General features: G+C 39.4%; 2 protein-coding genes across 2 annotated transcripts in view; both read right to left on the reverse strand.

Moving 5' to 3' along the window:
• LOC108296177 (canalicular multispecific organic anion transporter 2-like) overlaps positions 1–4,178 on the reverse strand; it is a 65,465-nt gene extending 61,287 nt beyond the window's left edge. Inside the window, exon 1 of the transcript XR_005198334.1 lies at positions 3,928–4,178. The gene's annotated coding sequence lies outside the window, so the exon portion shown is untranslated. The remainder of the gene's footprint in view (positions 1–3,927) is intronic.
• Positions 4,179–25,503: 21,325 nt separating this feature from the next.
• Positions 25,504–26,395, reverse strand: LOC108296164 (interferon omega-1-like). The gene has a single exon (XM_017518570.2). The coding sequence runs from the start codon at positions 26,393–26,395 to the stop codon at positions 25,844–25,846; it is 552 nt and encodes a 183-aa protein (XP_017374059.1). The 3' UTR covers positions 25,504–25,843.
• Between the last annotated feature and the right edge of the window lie 1,440 nt (positions 26,396–27,835).

Genomic DNA, 27,835 nt, shown 5'->3' on the forward strand with positions numbered 1-27,835 from the left:
AGGGATTCACCATGTTAGCCAGGCTGGTCTGAAAGTAAACTTTTCAATATAACGGAATGATTCCATTTAAAGATCTTTTATTCTGGCTGCATGCAGAGGCTCATGCGTGTAATCCTAGCACTCTGGGAGGCCAAGGTGGGCAGATCATGAGATCAAGCGATCAAGACCATCCTGGCCAACATGGTGAAACCCCCTCTCTACTACAAATACAAAAATTAGCTGGGCGTGGTGGCGCACACCTGTAGTCCTAGCTACTCAGGAGACTAAGGCAGAAGAATCACTGGATCCAAGGAGGTAGAGGTCGCAGTGAGCCAAGACTCATCGTCCCACTACACTCCAGCCTGGCGAAAGGGCAAGACTCCGTCTCAAAAAACAAAATTTATTGTGAGAGATTCTGTTCTTTCCAATTGTTTGAGTGAAAACATCCTTTTGTTAAATGAAATGATGGTGACAGGAGACAGTGGTGTGATATTTGTTTTTATTGGCTGTACTTGGTAGAAATAAAAAAATCAGGCCAGGCATGGAGGCCCACAAGGTCAAGAGATCGAGACCATCCTGGCCAACATGGTGAAACCCTGTCTCTACTAAAAACACAAAAATTAGCTGGGCGTGGTAGCACATATCTGTAATCCCAGCTACTCAGGAAGCTGACACAGGAGAATCACTTGAACCCAGGAGGCAGAGCCTGCAGTGAGCTCAGATCACGCCACTGCACTCCAGCCTGGCAAGGGCGAGACTCCGTCTCAAACAATAAAATAAAACAAAACAAAATAAAATAAAATAAAAATCAGCATTTCTATTGTAGCCGCCTTATTTTGGGAAAATATTTCTTTAGAAATCTAAAAGTCTGGCCCTTTACTTCATTATGGCCCCAAAATAATAGGGGACTTTACATACAGATAACACATACCCCTCAAGATTCTCTCTTTAACTGCTACCTTATTCTGTTTGGATTAGGATATTTGGGGATTGTGAAACTAGAATAAAGTTGAGTATAAGCAATCCAAAACCATGTGCTGACACGGGATCCTGGAAGAGGACTTTCTTCAGAATCATCTGTTAACTTTTCTCTGGGCTCAAACTTTTTCTTTTTTCTTTTTTTTTGAGGCGGAGTTTTGTTCTTGTTGACCAGGCTGGAGTACAGTGGTGCAATCTCAGCTCACTGCAACCTCCGCCTCCCGGGTTCAAGCAATTCTCCTGCCTCAGCCTCCCAAGTAGCTAGGATTACAGGCATGCATCACCATGTCCACCCACCAAATTTTGTATTTTTAGTAGAAACTGGGTTTCTCCGTGTTGGTCAGGGTGGTCTCGAACTCCCAACCTCAGGTGATTCGTCTGCCTTGGCCTCCCAAAGTGCTGGTATTACAGACATGAGCCACCGCGTCCGGCCTGGGCTCAAACTTTCTTTTCCTAAGAGTCACATCTTTGAGAAGTACTGCTACATGGCAATCACTACGCAAAATAAACTAACTTGAGGTGTCCAACAATGAGCTTTCATTTAAAGTCTCTTTCAGCTAGACAAAATAAAAACTTTCAATGTTTTGTCTACCTACATCCAAAAGAAAATTAGTCTACATATGTATATATATATGTGATTGTATATGTATACATACATATGTGATTTTAATCAGCCTGTTTATAAGCTATTTCCAAAATAAGTTTGACCTGTAAATTCAATTATTAAATGAGCAGTTTATAAACTACTTGATTTTTCCAAGTAGTTTATAATCAGGCTGATTAAGCTGAACAAATTTCTTAAAATAACTTCACTGTATAGATAGCAAGTAAGTTATTTACTCTTCTTATCAGCATATCTTATTTTTACCTATCCTTTAACAAGTATCTAAGTTAAACTGTTTTATGTCCACAGAGACACACTGAAACAACACTTTCAGTCACAACATATTATATTCACATTTAAAACTATAAGGAGATCCAGTTACCTTTAGTCTTACATGTACTTATATATACTTTTAACATACTTCTTGATGTTTTATAATGCACCAACATGCAGCTCTTGCAGGATGTATAACTATGGGAATATTTAGAGTGTATGCTTATTAAATGGTTCAAAACTCTCTTTTTTAAAGAAAGTTTATTTTAAGAACTTAAGCATACGGTAAAGTACTCCTTCCATGACCCAATGTTAAAAGATCTATTTAGACTACTTGTTTCAAAATCTGTAAATTGATCATAATTCTACTTAAATTCCATATTAACCTAGAATCAAAACTTATTTTTAGTTCTTCTTGTTCCTTAAATACCTGAAATGTGCTGCTCCATGTTTTCCTTATATATTTATTCATTCGACTAAATGAATGGTGGTGGAAGGTGCTTACGAGTTTAAAAGTCCTTTCCCAAAGTGGAAATAACAAAAATTTTGCATAAAAGATACTCAATGTTTCTCAAAGGGTATCTGAGAGTCTAATCAGCCTATTACCTTCGATCGGAATAACCACCAACAACAAATGTTAGCTTTTTGTCACATCTATGTTTTTTTCCCTGTAAACTAATACCTACATTTTAAATGCATTTTCAAAATGTTTCATTTGGCCATGTGATAATTATTTCCTCTGTAAAAAGCTACAGGATTTCAGTTTAAGAGCAAAGGAGGTAGAGTATCTATCTCATGAGAAGACTAAGTGGAAAAATCAGCACCCTGAAATTTGTAACCAATAACAAGACAAACTCCAATGCTACCTTGTTCATGTAATCAACAATATGAGTCTAAATAAACTAGTGAGCTACACATTTCTGCCTACATACCAATTTACCAATCAACAAACAGGAGGTGAAGAAAGTGCTCAAATGTAACTACTGTTAACAAACATCTAAGTATTAGACATAGTCTCTATTAAAATCGTAACCTATCAATTCTGAAATCGTTCCTTTGACCTGTTGTTTTTAATCCCCCCTCAAAAAACATACACACCAGAAAACAGCAGCCACCTTTAAAATGTAAATTCCTCCCTTTTTCAAAGTAACTTGCCTAGTAAAATTTAATGCGTTAAAATAAAACGTAACAAACCAATTACAATATTAAAAAAAATAAAAATAAAATGATCAGTAACACAAATCTCTCAAGTTTAGCAAAGCGTGTGTTTTTAATCTGTTGGAGATATCCTATTATACTAATAAGCAACAACGTTTACGTCATCCCAATGCCTAAAATACCACCATACACATGACATACTTGTCCTTTACTTCGATGAAGCTTAAACTCAGACCCAAACTCACACCATTTCCCCCTCCTGGCACGCTGAAATATACGAGAGGAAATTAAAGAAATCAGATATGTTAAGTGCCGGTATCTTCTTCCAGAGTAGGGTCAAATTCGCGTTTGCCCGCAAATGTCACCGTCCCAGGAAGTCTGCAAATTCTTACTGGCGCTGGAGTACAAAGAGGCCTGACCACAGAAACACCTGTCCTAGCACTAGGAAGAACCTGAGTCGGCGCTGGCCCCAAAGCCTCCGCTGCAGCGATGGGGACAAGAGAGGGCCGCTGGCCTCGCGGGTGGGGCGGACAGGGTCCCACACCCCCAGCCCGCTTCCCAGAGAACCAGGAAACCTGTCAGGCCGGCTGGGATACACCCTCCTCAGAGCCTCGCGCTCCAGCCCAGAGCGGCCCCCGCCCGCCCGACCGACCGCACCCCAACCGCCACGGCTACCCGACTGCATTCTGCCACCTCATCCAGCCCTCTCGACCTCCAGGCCTCGCCACCTTCGCCGCGCAGCCTGGGCTCGGGCCGCCCCTGGGGCAGAAGCGTCCAGCCGCCGCCCCACGCCCGGCCCCGACCCCGTCCACGTCCATTTCCCCGCGGCTCGGTCCCCGCCGACCCCAGGCCGGAGCTCCGGCCTCAAGCTCCCCACACCCAACCTCCGCCCTCGCCCAGCGCGGCCGCTCCCAGCCCATTCCCCTTCCAGTTACCTGGAGGCAAGGGCGGCAGAGCACTTCACCCAGGGCCCCAGGTTGAAGAGGGCCGGGTGCTCGGGGTCCCGCTCATTCTCCCGCTCCGCCGCCGACCCCACCACCGCCGCAGCGCCCCAGCGGCTCGGTCGCTTCAAGCTCTACCCCCACATGCCCGCCGCCTAACTGCTCCGGAAGAAGTGAGGCAGGAGGAGCGGGGAAGGCGCGGGAATGGCGCGGGTAAGGCGCGGGGAGGGAGCTGGGAGGGCCCGGGGAAGGGGCGGGGAAGGCGCACGCAAGCGCGGAAGGAGGAGACGGGGCGCGCAACCGCTAGGAGGCTGGATTGGCCGGCTGAGACTGAGGCGGCACGTCGCCGCAAGCGTGAGGGGCGGGGCCGGGGGGGGGTGGGACCCGTGAGGGGGCGGGGCCTGGAAATAGTGTAAAGAGAAGAGAAGCTTTTTTTTTCCTCCCCAAAACTCAGGCAGAACAACTAAGCCAAAATATGTTTTAAAAGGTTTATATGTTAAAAAGCTATAAAAGAGGAGGGAATTGTGGGAAGTAGAAAAGTTCCTGTGGTCCCAGCTCCACGGGAGGTTAAGTGGGAGGACTGCTTGAGCCCAGGAGTTCAAGGGTGCAGTGAGCTATGATTGTGCCACTGCACTCCAACGTGGGTGACAGAGGGAGACCCTATCTGTAACAAAAACAGTTTGGGGAGAGATACAGCGGCTCATGCCTCTAATCCCAGCACTTTGGGAGGACAAGGCAGGTGGATGACTAGCAGTCAGGAGGTCGAGACCAGCCTGACCAAAATGGTGAAACCCTGTCTCTACTAATTAGCTGGGCGTGGTGGCGCGTGCCTTTAATCCCAGCTTCAGGTCTGCACCACCATGCTTGACTAATTTTCTTAAATTTCGTATAGATGGTGGCTTGCTATATTGCCCAGGCTTGTCTCCAACTCCTGGCCTCAGATAGTGTTGGAAATAGATGCTCGGTACCGCAAAGAAAAATTAGCACTGAGACAAAGCCTCTTTCATTTTTTACTTCCTGGACTGCAGGAAGGGTACTCCTGGTAGCCATTGTGCCACGAGAGAACAATGAACAAAGGAGGAACCAGGCGAGCTGATCCCAGTTCGGTTCCATAACACAAGAAGCAGATGCCAAGGTGGAATTTGATGTGCAAGAGATTGACAGGAAAAAAAAAAAAAAAAAAGCCTGTGAAGAATAAAGGAAAGCGGGAGCAAGAATAAGCATGGATGGGCCGGGTGAGGTGGCTCACGCCTGTAATCCCAGCACTTTGGGAGGCCACGGCAGGCAGATCACTTTGAGACCAGCCTGGACAACATGGCAAAACCCCATCTCTACTAAAAATACAAAAATTAGCCTAACTTGGTGGTGGGTGCTTGTACTCCCAGCTACCTGGAAGGCTGAGGCAGGAGAATTGCTTGAACTCAGGAGGGGGAGGTTGCAGTGACCTGAGATCACACGACTGCACTCCAGCCTGAGTGACAGAATGAGCGAGACTCTGTCTCAAAAAAAAAAGAAAAAAAAATCATAAAAATGAAAATAAAAATTTTTTTTTAAAAGGCATGGATGGACACAGTGGCTCATGCTTATAATCCCAGCACCTTGAGGGGCCAAGGCAGGAGGATCACTTGAGGCCAGGAGTTCAAGAACAGCCTGGGCAACATGGCGAGACCCCGTCTCTACAAAAAAATAAAATTATTAGCTGGTATAGTGGTATGTAACTGCAGTCCTAGCTACTCGGGAGGCCAAGGTGGGAGGATTGCTTGAGCCCAAGAGGTGGAGGCTGCAGTGAGCCATGATCGAGCCACTGTACTCCAAATCCTATCTAAAATAAAAATAAAATAAATGAAATGAATATTCATGGAGAGCGTACTGACCACAATGCAGGTCTGACAACTGTTTGAGAGCTCTGCAGAGAGCACAGAGCAGACTGTCCACATAGGAGCTGTTTGTGAGGCAGGAATGGCCTGAATCTGGAATCCGTGGAATGCAGAGTCATTGACTGGCACAGCCTGGGAAAAGCATGCCTCAGCATGAAGCCTGTGTGGTGGGCCCAAGCGTATAGCAGATGGAGTGTGTTGGTCAGCCAGACCTCTTGCAGTAGGCGTTTTTTTTTTTTTTTTGAGACAGAGTCTCGCTCTGTTACCCAGGCTGGAGTGCAGTGGCACGATCTTGCCTCACTGCAACCTCTGCCTCCCAGGTTCAAGCGATTCTCCTGCCTCAGCCTCCTAAGTAGCTAGGACTACAGGCATGCACCACCACTCTTGTCTAATTTTTGTATTTTTAGTAGAAGTGGGATTTCACCGAGTTGGCCAGGCTTATCTCGAACCCCTAATCTCAAGTGATCCACCTGCCTCAGCCTCTCAAAGTGCTGGAATCATAGGCATGAGCCACCATGCCTGCCCCAGTATATATATTTTTAATGAATGAATGAATGGACATTCAAAAAATGTTAGCTATCAGTATCTTTTCACAAACAATAGGCCCACAGCAAATATCTTTTCCCAAATAAACAGGAAGTCCTCACGACAGAAATTATTTCACCACTCCAGAAAAAAAAGATGAAAACTTTTAAAAGAGTGTTTTGTAGACTGAGCATGGTGGCTCATGCCTGTAATCCCAGCACTTTGGGAGGCCAAGGCAGGCAGATCACCTGGGGACAAGAGTTCGAGACCAGCCTGACTAACATGGAAAACCCCGTCTCTATGAAAAATGCAAAATTAGCTGGGTGTGGTGGTGCATGCCTGTAATCCCAGCTACTCAAGGGACTGAGGCAGGAAAATTGCTTGAACCCGGGAGGCAGAGTTTTCAGAGAGCTGAGATCGTGCCACTGCACTCCAGCCTGGGCAACAAGAGGCAAAACTCTTGTCTTTAAAAAAAAAAAAAGTGTTTTGTGGTGGAGCACAGTGGCTCATGCCTATAATTCCAATGCTTTGTGAAGCCAGTGTGGGAGGATCACTTGAGGCCAGAAGTTACAAACCAGCCTGGGCAATATAGCAAGACCCTATCTCTACAAAAAATAAAAATACAAAATTAGCCAGGCATGGTGGTGCATGACTGTAACCCCAGCTACTCAGAAAAGCTGAGGCAGCAGAATTGCTTGAACCTATGAGGCGGAGGTTTCAACAAGCCAAGATCGAGCCATTGTACTCCAGTCTGGACAACAAGAGTAAAACTTCATCATACACACACACACACACAAAATTAGCCAGGCATGGTGGTATGTACCTGCAGTCCCAGCTACTTAGCAGGCTCAGGTGAGGATTGCTTGAACCCAGGAAGTCATGGCTACAGTGAGCCATGATCACACCACTGCACTCCAGCCTGGGTGCCTGTAATTGTGACACGCTGACTCTCCAAGCTGCAGGATTCCTGCTTGTCATGTTGGAAGTTTGATTTCTCGTACCCCAGCAAAGGGCCAGTCACCTCACCCAGCCTCCATGGCAGGGTTTACTTAACTTTTAATTTTGTTTTATGTGGGAAAATTTTAACTTCACTAGTTGCTAGTCACTTATATATTGCCAAGACTTTTTTTCTTCAGTGCTAGACCTAATTATTAATGTGTTGAACAACTTTAGAATAAAATATGAATTATTTTCAAAGCCCACCACACAGTCACAAATGCTAAGGATCAAAGGTGTGGAAATGGAAACACTTCTGGAGAAACGACGAGAGTCCAGAGCATTAGAGGAGGAGGACTGAGATGATGAAAGACCCTGAGCACCTGACTTGCCAGCTGGTTGATGCCTTTTATGTTTTAGGCCAGCAGAGTGTGCTGCTGTGTTGATTGTACTGCCTTAATTTTAGAAACTGGTAAAGAAAAATTTGTGCTGACACTTGGTATGAAAGTAAGGAATACTTTATTTACAAGTATTGCAACAGGTGCCAAAACTATCACAATTGGTGTATTAGTACTTGCACTACTAAACAGAAAAACCTGAGGCTGGGTAATTTATAAAGAAAAGAGTTTTAATTGGCTCACGATTCTGCAGACTGTACAGAAAGCATGCCCGGGGAGTGTTGAGATTCACTTGGGATGGCTGGCAAAATATTAAAGAAATATTAGGAAAAGTTATAGATTAGACTCCAGCCTTTTGGAAGGCCAAAAGGTTTTATTGGGACAGGCTGAAGGCAGCTGCCTCATTTACATTGGTATGGAGATAGAGACAATAAAAGGCTTTCTCAGTTTAAGTCTGTTTACCCCACATCCCTTTGTCTCTACTCTGTTTACTCATGTAAATTTTGTGCTGGGTGGTCCTCTCATGGGGAGATCAAAGGGGAATTACCTGTTAATAGTGTTTACTCTGGGCCCCAAACCTAAAGCTTTTATCAGTTGTAAAACCATTCTTTTAACCATGTTAATTATCCCCAAATGTGTTAACTCAGAAGGTCTGTTGTAAAATCTGACCAAATAAATCTGTGAATGAACAGGGAGTCTTGGTTGATTGGTTGCATTTTGCCCTCTGAAAGCAGCTGATGACCATCCCTAGCCCACTTGAAACACTGTAATGGCATGAGAGTGCATTTATTCATCTGTCTTTGAGTTGGTCTGCAGGCCAGACTTCTGCAGGTGGTGAGCGACATCTAGGGAGGCCTCAGGAAACTTACAGTCACGGAAGAAGGCTAAGGGGAAGCAGGCATGTCCTACCTGACTGGAGCAGGAGGAGAGAAGCAGGGGAGATGCTGCACAATTTTAAACAACCAGATCGCACAATAACTCACTCTTACCATGACACCACTAAGAGAGATGGTGTTAAACCATGAGAAACTACCCCATGACCCAATCACCTCCTACCAAACCCCACCTCCAATATTTGGGATTACAATTCTACATGAGATTTGGATGGGAATGTTGATCCAAACCTTATCAATAGGAGAGAGAGATCAATTGGTGCTCAGCTCAAAAAACAGTGAACACAGCCTGGGATTTATACCCAACAAGCAGAATGAGGGGGTCAGTGGATAGAAAATCACTAAAAGGAGACATCAAAGGTAGGAGGATCCTTGCTAAGCTGAACATAATTCCTTCTAAAGGCAAGCCATGATAATTGTATACTGAGTGTGTGGGATGCAGTAATTGATCGGATATCAAGGGTAATCAGCTATCAAGCATGGAGGGATTCTCATAAAACTAAGATTCTTGCTACAACTGGACTTGGCAGACCTAAGAATGGGCCCAAAGGCATGACCTAGTCAAAAACAGAGTTCAGAAGAATCTGACTAAAGTTTGGTGAAGGAAAGAGTCTTTGTCGGAACCTTAAGGCGTAAGAGACAGAATTACCTGCCAAACAGTTACATGAGAGATAAAATGTTACGTCTTTAGAAAAAAAAAATACCATTTAATAAAAGATTTTAATCAATGAAATATAGATTTTTAAAATTTTAATCAGTAATGTTAAGAATTTTGGAAGGCTCTTCATTTTTAACTTGTATTTCAAAACAATTCTAGGCCTATAGAGAGTTGCAAAGATAGTACAGGGCATTCTCTTCCCTTCACTCAGCTTCTTCTAATATTAACAACTTACATAGCCATGAAACAATGATCAAAACTAAGAAATTAAAATTGGTGCATTAATATTTGCTAAATTTCAGACTTCAATGTGATTTCCTTAACTTTTTCACTGGTGTTCTTTTTCTGATCCAAGAATCAGTCCAGGATCCCATATTACATTTCATTGTCATGTGTGTTCTCCTTAATCTGTAACACATTGCTTATTCTTTCCTGACTTTCATTACCTTGAGGCTTTTGAAATATCTGCTGCAGTGTCTAATGAAGGACAAACATGGACTAGGCCTTCTGCAACTGGCTGCCATCTACCATCTCTTGGGGAAATCTGAAGTCTCCTGAAGTCTCTTCTGTCCTTGGGTCCTTGAGACCCAAGAAAAGGGAGGTTCTCCTCATTTGGCCTAGAAGCTCCAAGGTGTTCCTGCTAAGCAGGCTATGGTTCTAAGTCAGGTCACAGCCTAGAGATACAACAGGGCCACAGCAGCACAGCACCAGGGCCACCAGTAGAGGAAGCAAGAGAGCCATTGAGAAATGAGGATGCTGCTGGCCTGGCTGAGCTTGGGTCTGGGTGGACCTTGGACCCTAGGTTCTCTAAAACCTTCTTTCTATGTATGGCTTTATTAGAAAACACCATAGTTTTCATTTTCTGAACATTTCTCTAGACTTTTACTTACACTTTTTGTTTTCAATTACTTATTTTCTATATGGCCTAGTAAGGTGTCATAATTCTAAACTTTTGATTTTTACCATAGCAGTTTAATTTTCCCAGTAAACTTCAGATGTGCCAATCCAAAAGGATATTTATTAAATTAGAAACATCTTTTTTCCTAAAATCTGAAGTGGATGTAGAAATGTGAATACTCATACATGAAAGTGCTCACATATGTTTTTTATATAAATATTATTCTTTTCTATGTCAGGAATAAAATTTTTAGCCCTGATCCTAAGCTGCATTTTTACCCTCCATGCTTTACATAGATCAGGTTCCTCCCTCTACCTGATAGGTTTCTGTATTTGGTTTGCAATTTACCAGACCGTCTGTGACAATATGCTCTTTAGAACCAAGAATTGGGTTTTGTTCACTCTTATTCACAGTAGAAGCTGTTATTATGTTTCTCTTTCCTGTAAAATACATTCATGTGGGTCCACATGATTATGGCTCACTGGGGCCACCAGGTCAGCATTAGTATAGATATAGCCCTTTTTCCCCATAACGTTCTTACTGAAGGTCTACAGTGCTCCTCGAGCTGTACTAATATCCCTAGCAAGAATCCTGGTTCGTTCCAGGTGGATGGGGGTACAGAGATTCAAATTCAAAGATAATTTTATTTTCCCACCTTCACTTCATTCACAAAGTCGTTATCACATCCAGTAACACCCTTTTCACTAGGGTGACAATGTCCTCAACCCAAGCTCTTCCCAACTTACTCTCTGAGGCAGGCTGACAACTTTGAACTCTTTTACTTAGTAGGGGCCTGTTTCCTTGAGTCAAAATAATTAGTCCTCCAAGACCCTTGCCCTTTCCCCTAGAGTGTTTGTGTGAAGGACTCTGCTTCTCAGTGATTACCTTATCCTGTCCTGACCCCATGTCCCCAGGTAACAAATGTATCCACAGTGCTCAGATGCTGATAGTAAAATTTGTTTTGTCTATGTAGGTGGAAGAACTATTCAATTGCAATAACTTTTACTCTGGTAAACAAACGATTTGTATTTTACCATGTATAGCTTTTATTGCTGTAGTCTTATTTTTATTATTCAATACTTAAAACTATTGAATGCTCGTTATATTTGACCTTTCAGAGCTAGACACAGGAAATTCAATGATGATTTTGTCTCTCATAGAAACTAATATGAGAGCAACTAGTGACTTTCAGTTGTTCATTTACTCAGCATGATTCTCTTAGGGTTCTTTTTTACTCTGTCTCACCCTGGCAATGCAGGGCAGTTAGGCCCAGGCTATTATGTCAGGGAGAAATAGCCTTCTTTCCTTTACTAGTTTGTGGTTTTTCATTTTAAATTTTTGTAGTTTCTGTTCACATGATTTACTGGGCAAGGTTTATCTTATTATTTGCACATTACATTCTAATTCAAGATGAAGTAACACAAATAAAGAGCAGTAAAAGGCAAATAATCCACACAGTTTTTCTCTGTAATTTTCAAGATTTCAAATTTTTAGTTTCTCATTTAAACTTTCCTAGAAAGCAAAACATGACATTATTTGTGACCAAAAAGAAAACAAATATAAGTACAAATGTCATGAAAGTGAAAGAGGGAAGTGCCTTTTTAGTGATGAAATTGCAAAGTATAAGCTAGCAAAATTCATTGCAATAAAATTGAGGATGATGCTGTGGCAGAGGGGAAGAATGAAGGCCAATGTTGAGATATACAAAGGAAGGGAAATGGCAGCTTCTGTCAGAGGCTCCAAGAATAGCAACTACTGGGTCAATGAACTGCCCTCAGCTTTGCAAGACCAGCTACATGACGTTTCTTTCACTGAGTCCACATTATTTATTCCTTTGCACTTTATTATAGTTTGTATTTAAAAAAATTTTCAATACATAATATTTGTACATAGTTATGGGGTGTATGTGCTATTTCAATACATACATAGGATGTGTAATGTTCAAGCCAGAGTGTTTAGGATACCTGTCACATTTAGCATTTCTTTCCTTTCTGCATGTTGGGAACATTTCAACTCCTCTCTTCTAGCTACTTTGTTGTTAACTATAATCATCCTACCATGCTATCTAACATTAAAACTGATTTATTCTGTCTAACTGTATGGCTATGATCAGCTCTGAGGAGAAAAGGGAGGAGTCCCATGAACTACCTCCCAAGAGACAGGCAGTCAGACCCCAGTTGTTATAACACCAACCTTCTCTGGCAGAATAATGGATATTAGCCTTGCCTGAGCACTCTACCAAGTTAATAAATCTACTCAGACAAGGAAAGACAATAGAAATTTTTTTTCCATCTAGAGTTAACAGAGATGAAATTAGATTATTCTAGAAAATTCTGCTCTTAACCTGGGTAGTAATAATTGTGATATTTAAAAAAAAACACTGGATTTTATTGTATGCTTGCAATGAATGATACACTATTCTAAGATCTTTACAAATTTCAAGTCAGGCCTGGGACATGGTCACACAGCTGCTCTGCCATCTTGGGGCCAGGGGTGGCCCATGGTGTTGTTTCTCAGGCCAGGGACACAAGCGAAGGGGATCTGAATTGGAAAGAAGAAAATCAAATTTTCTCTGTTTGCAGACAATATGTTCTCATACATAGAAAAACCTAAAGCCTCTACCATTAAACTCGTAGAACTGATAAACGAATGCAGAAAAACTGCAAGATACAAAATTAATATACAAAAAGCTGTCACATTCCTGTATACAAACAACGTACTAGCTAAAAAAGAAATTGAGAAGGCAATCTCATTGACAACAGCTGCAAATATAATAAGATACCTAGGAATAAATTTAACCAACAAGATTAAAGATCTCTACAAGGAAAACTATAAAACACTAATGAAAGAAATTGAGAAAAATACAAACAAATGGAAAGACATTCCATGCTGATGGATTGAAAGAATTAATATCATTAAATGTTCATATTAACCAAAGCAATCTACAGATTCAATGCAATCCATATGGAAATACCAATGACTCTTCACAGAAACAGTAAGCAAAATACTAAAATTTGCATAGAACCACAAAAGACTTTGAATAGAAAAAATGATCCTAAGCAAAAAGAACACAGCTGGAGGCATCATACAACCACATGTCTGTATGACCAAGATAGAAAATATTTTGCATTTCCTGCACAGAAGCAGTGAATGCCTTTAAAGGTCAGCTTACCTTGTGTCAGCTCATCTTATATTAGCCCATCTGCCTAATATGGTGGCTTTTATTTAATTTCCAACCTCATCTTATTAAAAATGATAAAATAAACTATGGCATTTAAATAAACATATATTAAAATTAGCATTAACTGATAAAATAATAAAAGCATTATTATTTTACCAGACATAAAAGATACGCCTTGCTTGTTCTTTGGATCCTAATCCTCAGGAAGTGGAAAGTAGCACTTTAAATGTGTCAATTCCAGTTGGTGCCAACTGGAAAAAAATTAAAAAAAATTAACTACCAATGTTGTATTTTCAATTAAGTTAAATAAATAAAATTTAATAAAGGTCTTTGCTGCCATTAGCAATTGTGATCACCCAATAGCCACATTACAATATCTGTCTTGCTGGGAAAGCTCTGCTCCAATTGTTGCTAAATGTATTCAATAGCTGCCTGTATCTCTTCTGCTCAAATATTTTCATTTGTTTTGAAAGGAAGGTGTATCAAGATCTGAATTTAAGACTTTCTTTGGACTGCAGTGGCCCCATGAATAATTTTCCCTGCAGTGGAATGACTTGTTGGCTCCAAAAAAGAAAATACAAGAGGCAGGAGGCAGTCAAGTACCTCATCCTTTCCAGTACTGTACAGGCTGCTGTGATATCAGTGTCATTCATGCTTGGGATGCTAATGTTGGCCATATCTCCATAGGAGAACTCTGTGCTCTCAGCATCCACCTCAATCTTCTCTCCCTCTGATTAGAATAATCTGAACAGTTGACTTAGTGTTGTCATTGGAATTGTTCCATTTCCTGAGGACCTGCTGCTATTCCAGCCTTGTTCTCAAGCTGTGGCTGGCTCTTTCAACTTCATATTTTATGTGGGCTCTGCTTTCTTGATCAAATGAGGGTCCTCAGCCTTGTGCAGTTTCCTCCTAGGAGAATCGAAACATGGGAGTGCCTAAACAGAGGCAAAGATTTGCTCCTGGAATCTTTACCAGCTCATTGGGTGTAGTCTGTGGGCAGTACCCCCCGCCCAATGGGACATCCTTTATCTCTGCAGTGCTGAGCTTGGCAGGCAGGGAGAGTACAGGCATGGCCACATTCACACTCTCGCTTCCTGACCTCACAAAGCCCCAGTGTCTCCAGTGCTGCATCATGATCTTTGCTACTACTCCAAGGGATCTAGGAAAAGAATCAAGGCTCCATGTGTTCCTCTTGACGGGTGCTGCCAAGGGACCTGTGCAGGGCAGGCTGTGATAAGAGCCCTCACTGCCAACTGTGCCACCCCCTAGCTTCAGTTCTCCATTACTCTAGGATACATAAAAAATTAACTTCTGAATATGATCAGGATATGATTACAGAGATTTTTCAGGGTAAGATGAGAAAGCAGAGCCGCATCATATAAGATGAGAAAGCAGAGCCACATCATTTTTGTTCACTGAACATGAAATAAGAAACAAGGAAAAAGTAAAATCACACTAAATAAATTAGTGGCATAAAAAATAATATCCGAAAAGTGTTAAACAATCAAAAAGACGGAGAGAAAGAGAGAGAGAGGATCAGGTAAATTCAAAATTTGTAATGTTTTTCTATGCTCTTAAACTGAGGATAAAAAAAGAAAGAGAAAAACACTTTTATAAAACATTTTATATGGTAAAATATAAGCAAGTTTTCCAATCCCTCTCCTCTCCTCTCCCATGTATAAAGAACAATCTAAAGGTTGAGTGTGTAACTGAGCAAAGGTCTGTGAAATTCCTTCTAAATTGAGGCCCTTTCCTACTGTAGCAATTCACACACACACACACACACACACACACACACACACTTCCTGATTAACTTCTTGAATTACATTATTTTGCAGATTACTTTCAACTTCTCAAATTCTACCAAAATAGATGCCTCTGCTGGCTGTCATTTGGCAAGAATTGTAACCTCTGATCCCTTAGCAAATGTCTCTGCTCTCTCTTACTACTGAAAGTAGAAGGGACTCAAGTTGAGTTGTTATTAAAAATAACAGAGAATATTCTCCTAATTATAAAGTTAAGTGATGTGATCTAAGGAACAAATTTATAAAATTAGCAACTTACTATTGAGAAAGAACTAATGTATCTTCAATCCGATTTTTTTCTTGATTTCCCTTGCAAGTCTACACTTGGATTGGCAGGCTGTACTAACTCCTAGCTTAGCACAATACAGAGAGGGGGGCATAATTCAGGAGGTCCTGGGAGGCTGTATAGGCTGGAGGCAAGTGATGTATTCTGACCCTTTCTCCACATAGCTGTCCTTTACCCAAAGGACATGTCCTGCCTGAAGGTGGAAGAGTTTTCCCCTTCTACAATACAAAAGCCATGGAAACAGCCTTTTTCCAATAATAGGGTTAGTTATTTCTGAGAAAGAGCCCCTTTTACCTCTGGAAAAAAAATCACCTGCAAGGATACAGCCTACTGCATAGAACAGAAAAGCTTGCTCTCTATAGACTTGGTGTATGTCTTGTCATCTTGGCCAATAAGTATCTCTCATCCTCTGTAAAGATTTTAACAGCCTCCAGAGTAAAATGGATCTTGCCTTTTTGTTCTTTTTGCTACTGCAAAGTTTACATTGTAATGGGGGCATTCTCTCACTTCCAAAAATATTCTCCAAGAGAAGAAAAAGAAAGGCCTCTCATATGGAAGTTTCTGAAAAACCAAAAACTTTCACTCAACATTTGCTTTCAATTGAAAATTAACAGCCAGGAACCACAAAGGAACAGGAAGCAGCTGTATCATCATGATGCAAACACAAGTTTCAATAGCCAAATCCAAGAAGTGGAAGAAGTAGTATTAGAGGTTGAAGACTATCTTGCTGAAATAAGGCAGGCACACAAGATTAGAGAAAAAAGAATGAAAAGAAATTGACAAAACCTCTGAGAACTATGGGACTATGTAAAAAGACCAAACTTATAACTGATTGGAGTACCTGAAAGAGATGAGGAGAATAGAACCAAGTGGGAAAACACACTTCAGGATATTATATAGGCTGGAGAACTTTTCCTACTTAGCAAAACAGGCCAGCATTCAAATTCAGGAAATCCAGAGAACCTCAATAAAATACTCCACAAGAAGGTCAACTCCAAGAAACACAATCATCAGATTCACCAAGGTCAAAATGATGGAAAAAGTGTTAAGGGCAGACAAAGAGAAAGGCCAGGTCACCTACAAAGGGAAGCCCATCAGAATAACAGCAGAATTCTCAGTGGAAACCCTCCAAGTCAGAAGAGATTAGTGAGAAATATTCCACATTCTTAAAGAAGATAATTTCCAATTCCAACTCAGAATTTCATATCAAGCAAAATAAGCTTTATTATAAGCAAAGGATAAATAAAATCCTTTTTAGATAAGCAAATGCTGAGGGAGTTCATCACCGCCAGGCCTGACTTGCAAGAGTTCCTGAAGGAAGCACTAAACATGGAAAGGTAAAAACCAGCCACTACAAAAGCACATTGAAGTATACAGACCAATGACACTATGAAGCAACTACATTAACAAGTCTGCAAATTTAACCAGCCAGCATTATGATGACAGGATCAAATCCATATATAATATTAACCTTAAGTGTAAATGGGTTAAATACCCCAATTAAAAGACACAGAATGGCAAGCTGGACAAAAAGACAAGGCCCATCAGTGTGCTGTATTCAAGAGACACATCGGACATGCAAAGACACAAATAGGCTCAAAATAAAGGGATGGAGGAAAATTTACCAAGCAAATGGGAAGCAGGAAAATGCAGGTGTTGCAATCCCAGTTTCTGACAAAATAGACTTTAAACCAACAAAGATTAAAAAAGATACAGAAGGGCATTAGATACTTGTAAAAGTTACAATTCAACTTTAAAAGCTAACTATCCTAAAAATACATGCACCCAATACAGAAGCACCCAGATTCATAAAACAAGTTTTTAAAGACCTAAAAAGAGACTTAGCCCCCCCACACAATAATTGTGGGAGACTTTAATATTCCACTGTCAGTATTAGACAGATTACTGAGACAGAAAATTAACAAAGATATTCAGGACTTGATCTCAGCTCTGGACCAAGTGGAACTTACAGATATCCACAGAACACTCCACCAAACAACAACAGAATATACATTTTTCTTGGCACCACCTTGTACTTACTCTAAAATTGATTACATAATTAGAAGTAAAACACTCAGCAAATGCAAAAGAACTGGAATCATAACAGAGTCTCTCAGACCACAGCACAATCAAATTAGAACTCATGATTTTAAAACCCACTCAAAACCACACAACTACATGGAAATTGAATGACCTGCTTCTGAATGTCTTCTGGGTAAATAATGTAATTAAGGCAGAAATCAAGAAGTTCTTTGTAACCAATGAGAACAAAGAGACAACATATCAGAAGATCTCGGACACAGCTAAAGCAGTGTTAAGAGAGAAATTTATAGCACTAAGTCCCCACATTAAAAAGCTAGAAAGATATCAAAACAAGATCCTAATATTACAGTAAAAAGAACTAGAGAACCAAGAATGAACAAACCCCAGAGCTAGCAGGAGACAAGAAATAACCAAGTTCTGAGCAGAACTGAAGGAGACAGAGACACAAAAAACTCTTCAAAGAAAACCAACAAATCTAGGAGCTAGTGTTTTGAAAAAAATCAATAAAATAGATAGACCACTAGCTAGACTAACAAAGAATAAAAGAGAGAAGATTCACATAAACACAATCAGAAATGATAAGGGGGATACCACCATTGACTGCACAAAAATATAAACAAATACACCTCTATGCAAATAAACTGGAAAATCTAGAAGAAATTGATAAATTCCTGAACACATACACTGCAGACTGAACCAGGAAGAAGTTGAATCTCTGAATAGACCAATGAAACTCCTAAGACTGAACCAGGAAGAAGTTGAATCCCTGAACAGACCAATAAAAAGTTCCAAAATGGAGGCAGTAATAAATAGCCTACCAACGAAAAAAAGCCCAGGTCCAGATGGATTTACAGATCAATTCTACCAGAAGTACAAAGAGGAGCTGGTACCATTTCTTCTGAAACTATTCCAAACAACTGAAAAGGAGAGACTACTCCCTAACTCATTTTATTAGGCTGGCATCATCCTGATACCAAAACCTGGCACAGATACAACAAAAAAGAAAATTTCAGGCCAATATCCCTGATGAACATCAATGAAAAAATGCTGAGGAATAAAATACTGGCAAACTAAATCCAACAGCACAAGAAAAAACTTATCCACCATGATCAAGTTGGCTTCATCCCTGAGATGCAAGGCTGGTTTAACATATACAAATCAATAAATGAAATTCATCACATTAACAGAAATATAGACAAAAACCATATGATTATCTCAATAGATTCATAAAAGGTCTTCGATAAAATTTAACACTGCTTCATGTTAAAAACTCTCAATAAACTAGGTACTGAAGGAACTTATCTCAAAATAATAAGAGCCAGATATGACAAACCCACAGCCAATATCATACTGAATTAGCAAGAACTGGAAGTATTCCCCTTGAAAAACAACACAAGACAAGGATGTCCTCTCTTACCACTCTTATTCAACATAGTATTGAATGTTCTTGCCAGGGCAAGCAGACAAGAGAAAGAAATGAAGGGTATTCAAATAGAGAGGAACTCAAATTGTCTTCATTTGCAGATGACATGATCCTATATCTAAAAAACCCCATCATCTCAGTCCAAAAGCTTCTTAAGCTGATAAGCAACTTCAGCAAGGTCTCAGGACAAAATCAATAGCAGAAATCATAGGCATTTCTTTATACCAACAACAGACAAGCAGAGCATGAAATCATGAATGAACTCCCATTCACAATTATTACAAAGAGAATAAAATACCTAGGAATATAGCTAACAAGGGAAGTGAAGGCTCTCTTCAAGGGGAACTACAAACCACTGCTCAAGGAAATCAGAAAGGACACAAGCAGATGGAAAAACATTTCATGCTCATGGATAAGAAGAATCAATATTGTGAAAACAGCCATATTGCCCAAAGCAGTTTATAGATTCAATGCTATTCCCATTAAACTACCATTGACATTTTTCCAGAATTAGAAAAAAAAATTTTTAATTCATATGAAACCAAAAAAGAGCTCGTATAGCCAGGTCAATTCAAAGCAGAAAGAAGAAAGCCAGAGGCATTATGCTACCTGACTTCAAACTATACTGTAAGACTGCAGTAACCAAAACAGCATGGTATTGGTACAAAAACAAGCACATTGACCAATGGAACAGAATAGAGAACTCAGAAATAAAACTGTACATCTAAAACCATTTGATAGTTGAGAAGCCTGACAAAAATAAGTAATGTGGAAAGGAATCCCTATTTAACAAATGGTGCAGGGAGAACTAGCCAGCCATATGCAAAAAACTGAAACTGAACCCCTTCCTTACACTTTCCACAAAAGTTAATGCAAGATAGATTAAAGACTTAAATGTAAAACCCAAAACTATAACACCCCTAGAAGAAAATCAGGACACAGGTGTGGTCAATGATTTTATGATGAAATTGGCCAAAAGCAATTGCAAGGAAAGCAAAAATAGACAAATGGGATCTAATTAAACTAAAGAGCTTCTGCACAAAAGTATCATCAGAGCAAACACATAACCTTCAAAATGGGAGAAAATTTTTGCAATCTATCTATCTGACAAAGTCTAATATCCAGACTCTACAAGGAACTTAAATAAATTTACAAGAAAAATTTAAAAACATATTAAAAGTCAGGCAAAAGACATGAACAGACACTTGTCAAAACAAGATATACATGCAGCCAACAAACATGAAAAAAAGTTCAGGATTATTGATCATTAGAGAAATGCAAATCAAAACCACAGTGAGATACCATCTCACTCCAGTAAGAATGGTGATTATTAAAAAGTCAAGAAACAAAAGATGCTAATGAGGTTGCAAAGAAATAGGAACGCTTTTACACTGTTGGTGGGAATATAAATTAGTTCAACCATATGGAAGATGGTGTATGATTCCTGAGAGATTTAGAACCAGAAAGACCATTTGACAAAGCAATCTCATTACTGGGTATATGCCCCCCAAAATATAAATCACTCTATTTCAAAGTTACATGTGGATGGGTGCGATGGCTCATGCCTGTAATCCCAGCACTTTGGGAGGCTTAGGTGAGTGGATCACAAGGTCAGAAGTTCGAAACCAGCCTGGCCAATATGGTGCGACCCCATCTCTATTAAAAAAAATACAAAAATTAACCAGGTGTGGTGATGGGTGCCTTGTAGTCCCTGCTACTTGGGAGGCTGAGGCAGGAGAATTGCTTGAACCCAGGAGGCAGAGGCTGCAGTGAGCCAAGATCACGCCACTGTACTCCAGCCTAGGCAACAGAGTGAGACTGTATCTGAGAGAGAGAGAGAGAGAGAGACAGAGAGAGACAGAGAGAGAGAGAGAATCAATTTCTTTTTATAAACCAAATAAATTGTATTATTCATTATCTTTTATGATTCAATAAACTCTTCATATTATTAAACAACTAAAATGTTCACAGCTCCAAAATGGGCACAGAAGTTTCTATAATATATGAGGTTTCTATCTAGAAATGTATATTGCAGAAATTGGTAACTGTTAGTAAGTTATCCAGTCAACACATTTTTATTAAGTTTTAGGGTTCACCGTAATAATCACATTCTGAGAATGCAGGTTAATTCTGTGCAAGCCATTATTCTTAGCCTATCAAACACTGTGAAATGAGTATTTTTTCCTTTGTTCACTTAAGAATGTGTTGTGAACTTATGTATATTCCCTTTTCATGTGGCATTTTACTGTGCAAATATTTTGCTACCCCAAGCTTCCATTCATTTTCATCTTCACATTTATATTCATAAAGGGATGTGAATATTATGAAACAAATGGAATGCACAATATTTCCATGTAGTACTCACAAGACCAGATACTTTTTATTTCTCATTTCAATTTTCCTAGAAAGCAAAGTCATCTGATTTTGCATCCCAATGCACAAGGACAAAAATATAAGCACAAGCATGCCTAAATGTGATAAAAATGTAAGAAGGATCTGGAAATTTAAATGGAAATTTAAAAATATCTTGAGACAAATGAAGATGATAACAACACATTCCCAAATGTACATGATGCAGTGAAAGCAGTCCAAATCATTAAACTTTGTTTTATTTGTTTGTTTGTTTGTTTGGTTTTAGATGGAGTCTTACTCTGTTGCCCAGGCTGGGATGCAATGGCACAATGTCAGCTCACTGCAACCTCTGCCTCTCAGGTTAGAGTGATCTCCTGCCTCAGCCTCCTGAGTAGCTGGGATGACAGGCGCCTGCCACCATGCCTAGCTAATTTTTGTATTTTTAGTAGAGATGGGATTTTATCATGTTGGTAAGGCTGGTCTCGAACTCCTGAGCTCAGGCAATCCATCCACCTTGATCTCCCAAAGTGCTGGGATTACAATCATGAGCCCCTGCACTCAGCCAAGGAAACTTACAGCTTTAAAACCTTACATTAAAAAAGAAGGAAATTCCCAAGTCAATAAGCTAGCATTACACCTTATGGAACTAAAAAAAGAACAAACTAAACCCAAAGCTAGCAGAGAGCAGGAAATAATAAATACTAAAGGAAGATAATGAAATGGAGAATAGGAAAATGTATCATGTATCAAAATATCACATGGTACCCCATAAATATGTACAATTGTTATGTGTTTTAAAAAAAAGGAAAATAATTGTACATGTTTGGTAAAAAATAGAACATGAACAAATGAATAGTTTTCAAAGTTTACTAAAAATATTTATGTTCTATAACATATATGGTGGTACAATGGCAACATTGGAGTGTGGACTACAGGTTAGGTAAGTATCTATAATAAATTTCCAAGATTTGATAACTGTACTTGGACTATGTAAAAGAATGTCCTTGTTTTCAGGAAAGAATTACTGAGATATTTGGTGGTAAAAGGACATGATATATATATACTTTACTCTCACAGCGTTCAGAAAAAGGAATATAAAGAGGGAAAAATGAGAGAATAGCAATGCAAAGATGACAAATTCATAGAGCAAAGTAACATTGGGGTATGATAAACATATTCATTACTTGATTGTGATTTTTGTTTTATTAGTGTGTGCATATATGATACTTCAATCATACTTTAAATATATACGATTTAACATATGTGAATTATCCTTTAATTAAGAAATCAAAAATTTTAAATAAAAGGCATTCAAATTGGAAAGAAAGAAGTAATATTATTTGTGTTTGCAGATGACACATTATACGTACAAAACTCTAAAGATTACACACATAGATGTACTCACACCATTAGAGGCAATAAAAAAATTTCAGCGAAGTTGCATGCAAACAAAATGCACATGCAAAAACAAGTGGAAATTTCTATACAGTAACAATGACATACCTGAAAAACTTAGGAAAATAATCTTTATAATAGTATTACAACAAATAAAATACTCAAGAACAGACAATGAAGGAGGAAAAAGAATTGTACATAAAACTACCAAATATTCCTTTAAAAAAGTTAAAGAAGATACAAATAAATGAAAAGACATCTGGTGTTCATGGATTGGAACACTTAATGTTGTTACAATTGCTTTTGAGGACTTAGTTATAATTTTTTCCCAGGGCCAATGTCCAACATGGTGTTTTCTAGGTCTTCTTCTAGAATTCTCATAGTTTGAGGTCTTTCCAAAACTGAATCTGTTAAAAAACAACAACAACAACAACAAAAACAGAAAACAAACAAAAATTCCGAGTACCCTGGCTCATGCCTGTGATCCCAGGACTTTGGGAGGCCGAGATGAGTGGATCACCTGAGGTCAGGAGTTTGAGACCAGCGTGGCCAACATACTGAAACTCCATCTCTACTACAAATATAAAAAATAGCCGGGGATGGTGGCACATGCCTGTAATCCTAGCTACTCAGGAGGCTGTGGCAGGAGAATCACTTGAATCTGGGAGGTGGAGTTTGCAGTAGGCCAAGATCGTGCCACTACACTCCAGCCTGGGCGACAGAGTAAGACTCGGTCTCAAAAAAGAAAAACAAAACTTACCAACCAAAAAAAGCCCCAGAACAGACAGCTTCATAGCCAAATTCAAAGATAAACTGGTACCAATTCTAGTAAAAATATATAAAAAAAAAAAAAAAAAATGAGAGAAGGGACTCCTCCCTAATTCATACCTGATAGCTAGAGCAATCAGGTAAGAGAAAGAAATAAATGGCATAGGAAAGGAAGAAGTCAAACTACCTAACTTAGTGAAAGATATAATCCTAGAAAACCCTAAAGACTCCACCAAAAGCCTCCTTGAATTGATAAACAACTTCACTAATGTTTCAGGATACAAATCAATGTATAAAAATCAACAGAATTTCCATACATAAATATTGTTCAAGCTGAGAGTCAAATCAAGAATGTAATCCACTTAGCCACACAAAAATAAAACACCTAGGAATATATTTAATAAATGAAGTGAAAGATACCTGCAAGGAGAACTACAAAACACTGCTGAAAGAAATCACAGATAAGACAAACAAATGGAAAAACATTCCATTTTCATGGATTAGAATAATCATATTGTTAAAAATGGTCATACTGTGCAAGGCGATCTACAGATTTGATGCTACTCCTATCAAACTACCAATGACATTTTCACAAAACTAGAAAAAATTATTCTAAAATCCATATGGAACCAAAAAAGAGTCCAAATAGCTAAAGCAATTCTAAACAAAAAGAAAAAGCCAGAGGCATCACATTACTGGACTTCAAACTATACTATACAATGACAGTAACCAAAAACAGACACATAGACCAATGAAACAGAATAGAAAACTCATAAATAAGCCACACACCTACATCCTTCTGATCTCCTACAAAGGTGACAAAAATAAGCAATGGGGAAAAGACTCCCTATTCAATAAATGGTGCTGGGTTAGCTGCGTAGCCATATGCAGAAGAATGAAACTGGAGCCCTACATTTTACCACATACAAAAATTAACTCAAGATGGATTAAAGATTTAAATGGGAGTAAATCTTTAGTGTTCTCAGCATGCATGCAAAAACAAAAATGTTAACTATATCAGGTGGAGAATGTGTTAATTAGCTGTGGATTGTGTAATGTGGAGAAATCATTACATAAGGTATACTTATACCTACACACTCTGTTTTACACTTTAAATAATATACAATTTTGTCAATCATATCTCAATAAAGAAATATTTAAAGGTTTAACTCAAATTCAGCTATTCTTTGAAAATGTTGCTCAGAAAACATTTGAAAAATATGTGTGGCAATGTTAGCCCACACTCTCCTCTAGGTGTCATCCTATTTCCTAACACCACAAATGAGCTTCCCAAGATGATCTTCTATACACAGTATACCTAATGCCACTTCTTGTGCTTCTTCTTTAAACTATTCCTATCTGGTCTCTGTCCTATACATTTTGCAAAAACAGTTCATCCAAAGATCAATGGTGGAGTATATTTTCAGCTCCACTAGGACAGGTCAGTCCCCATCTTCCCTGAAAGCACTACCGTTCCCTTCATTAGTCTCTCCCTCATTCTCCCTTTTTTCTTCTTCTAACTGCACCGGCCACTCAACCTCAGTGTCTTTTGCAGACTCTCCTTCTCTTCTATAACTTTAAATATTAACAGTGTACAGAACATAGATTAGTCCTCATTTCATTTTCTTCTCTTATTTTTAGATGATCATGTCCATTCCCATGACCTGATAGCCAGAAATGCAATAAAGAATCTTAAAATAATACCTATGCCCATGGCATTTGTTGTTCACTCTAGACCCACATTCCCAACTGCCAATAAGACCTCTGCACTTTCATGTCTCCCAGGCACTTTGGGAAGAACATCAAATTTTTTTCCCTCCTAGCATCATTTACACCTAAAGATTCTCGTGTAAGAGCATAATTTTCCTGTACTTCTCTTTCAGGTACTTAATATAACCAAAATAATATAAACATTAATATGGTTTTTATATCTCCTTCCCTGTTAGACTGAGAATTCCAACAGAGCAGAAACTGTTTGCTCTAGTCACCTGTATTTCTTGAAGCAATTTCTACAGTCTGCCACTTACTCAATTCATAAATATAATGTGAATGGAATGAATGAGTAATTAAATTTCACAATCCTTTCTTCAATTTGGCTTAGGTTTTAGAATAAACATTTTCTTTGATAAACATTTAATAAGTCAAAAACTGCAAATTTAATAACATTAAACAGTGAACATATCTTGTAAATTTTAATATAATGTGAAGATGAACATATTATATGTAAAATATCTAAATGTTATAAACACAATATATGCAAAACTATGGAAATAAATAACACCAGGGCAGTCATTTATTAGGGGCCGATGCTACTGGAGCTGAATATTTTGAACTTATACTTGCTTAATATACTGATGAAGTATTTGCTGAATTTAACTCAACCAATTCAGTAACTAAAGCAGAAATGAGTCTATTAAAGCATCCAAGATCACACTTGCAAGTGACATGGCAGATTAGTCCATGAGAATTATTTCAAGATGACTCCATGTTTCCAACCTTACTTCTGAATCTTTCTTGAGAGTTTGTTGATAAAGAGAAGGATCTCATGATTTCCACTCTGACAGCTTCCCAGGCACAGTCACTGTGTTTCTTCTCTTTCAGGTAGAGACGGGTTCCCTGGAAGTACATCCTCAATGCCAGTGTAGGGCTCCCAAACACCCCAGCAGATTCTCCCTCTCCCATTACCTGCACCAAGCAGGTCTCCAGGTGTTCCAGCTGCTGATGAAGTCCAGTGTAGTGTTGGTCCAGGAGGGTCATATTCCAGGCAGCAGAGAAGCGCTCTGTGTGGAAGTGGCTGAAGATCCCCTGCAGCATCTCACGGAGGACAGACACGGCCTGGGCCTTCTGCAGCTGGCTGCCATCCACCATCTCCTGGGGAAATCTGAAGTCTCTTCTGTCCTTGAGACACAAAAAAGGGGAGATCCTCCTCATTTGGCCCAGAAACACCAAAATCTTCCTTCCTGTCAGACCATGGTTTGGAAGCAGGTAACATCCCAGAGATCCAAAAGAGCCACAGCTGTACATCACTCGGGCCACCACTAGAGGGTGGAGCCAGGCCACTGGGAAATGAGGGTGCTGCTGGCCTGGTAGAGCTGGGGTCTGAGTGTACCTTTGAACCTAGGTTCTCTGAAGACATTCGCTATGCATGGTTTTTAATAGGAAGCAAATAGTTTTCATTTTCTGCATTCCTTTACACTTACTTCCCTTTTTTATTTTTTTATTCTCAACATGATCTAAGACGATAACATCACTCAATACTATTAATTATGCAATAAAAGTTTAATTTTCCTAGAAAACTTTAGAGGTGTGAATCAAAATGGATATTTATCAGTTACATGAGAAACATCTTTGTTCTAAAAACCTAAGTGTGTATATATATATATATATATATATATATATATATACATACCAGGCCATCTATGGCATTGAAACTCTTTGGGACTGGGTTTGTTTGCTATTTTATTCACAGCAGAGATTAACGGGTATTGGTCAATGAACTTCTATGAAATTTCTCTTCCTTCCGAAATACATTTATTTAGGTCCATGAGGCTATGCTTCATGGGGGTCACAAAGTCAGGATTAATGCAGACACTGCTCTTTTTTTCACTATTTCTTACTCGTAGTCTAAGTGCACTTCAGGCTGTGTCAATTCCCCCAGGAGGAATTCTGCCTCTTTTCAGGTGCATACAGTTGTGGTGATGTTTTTTCCAACATCACCTCACTCACAAGGTAGTTATCATATTCAGTAATACTTTGTCCTATAGAATAATAAAGTGTCCTGAATCCAAAATCTTCAAAACTTATTCCCTGAGAGCAGGCTTACCATGTCCTGATGGCTTGAGAATTCTGCTCCTGAAGAGTGTCTTGATTCTTTGCTGCCACAATACTGCATCTTCTAAGACCCTTGCCCTTGCCCTTGCCCCTGAGTGTTTGTGTGAAGGACTCTAGCCCTCAGTGATGGCTTCTTCCTCTCCTGAGCCATGTTCCCAGGTATCAAAAGTTTCAACAGCCCTCCAATGCTCATAGCAAAGGCTTGCTTTGTCTAAAGAGGTGGAGGACTTATGCAACTGCAATCATTTTATATCCCTTAGTCAAGTAATTTTTATTTTGCTAAGTACTATTTTTATTGATGAAGACCTTTACTTAAACCACTGAAAATTTGTTATGCTTGAAGATTCTGAGGTGGGCACAGGGGATTCAGTAACAATATTTTCTTTTACTACAATCTAATTTACAGAAACTGTGATCTCAAGTTCTTTTATCCAGTCAGTGTGATTCTTATGGGGTCTTTTTCTGTGTCTATCTCACTCTGACAATGCAGGACAGTGAGGCTCGGGCTATTCAGTAATAAAGAAATAGCCTTCTTTCCTTGTTTGTGATTTTTCATGTTGAAATTTTGTAACTTCTTTTTATGTAGTGGTTTACTAGGTAAGGTATATCTTGCTTCTCCTATATGATGTTCTT

The sequence above is a fragment of the Cebus imitator genome, unplaced genomic scaffold, assembly GCF_001604975.1.
Source record: "Cebus imitator isolate Cc_AM_T3 unplaced genomic scaffold, Cebus_imitator-1.0 Scaffold688, whole genome shotgun sequence".
Lineage (NCBI taxonomy): Eukaryota > Metazoa > Chordata > Mammalia > Primates > Cebidae > Cebus > Cebus imitator.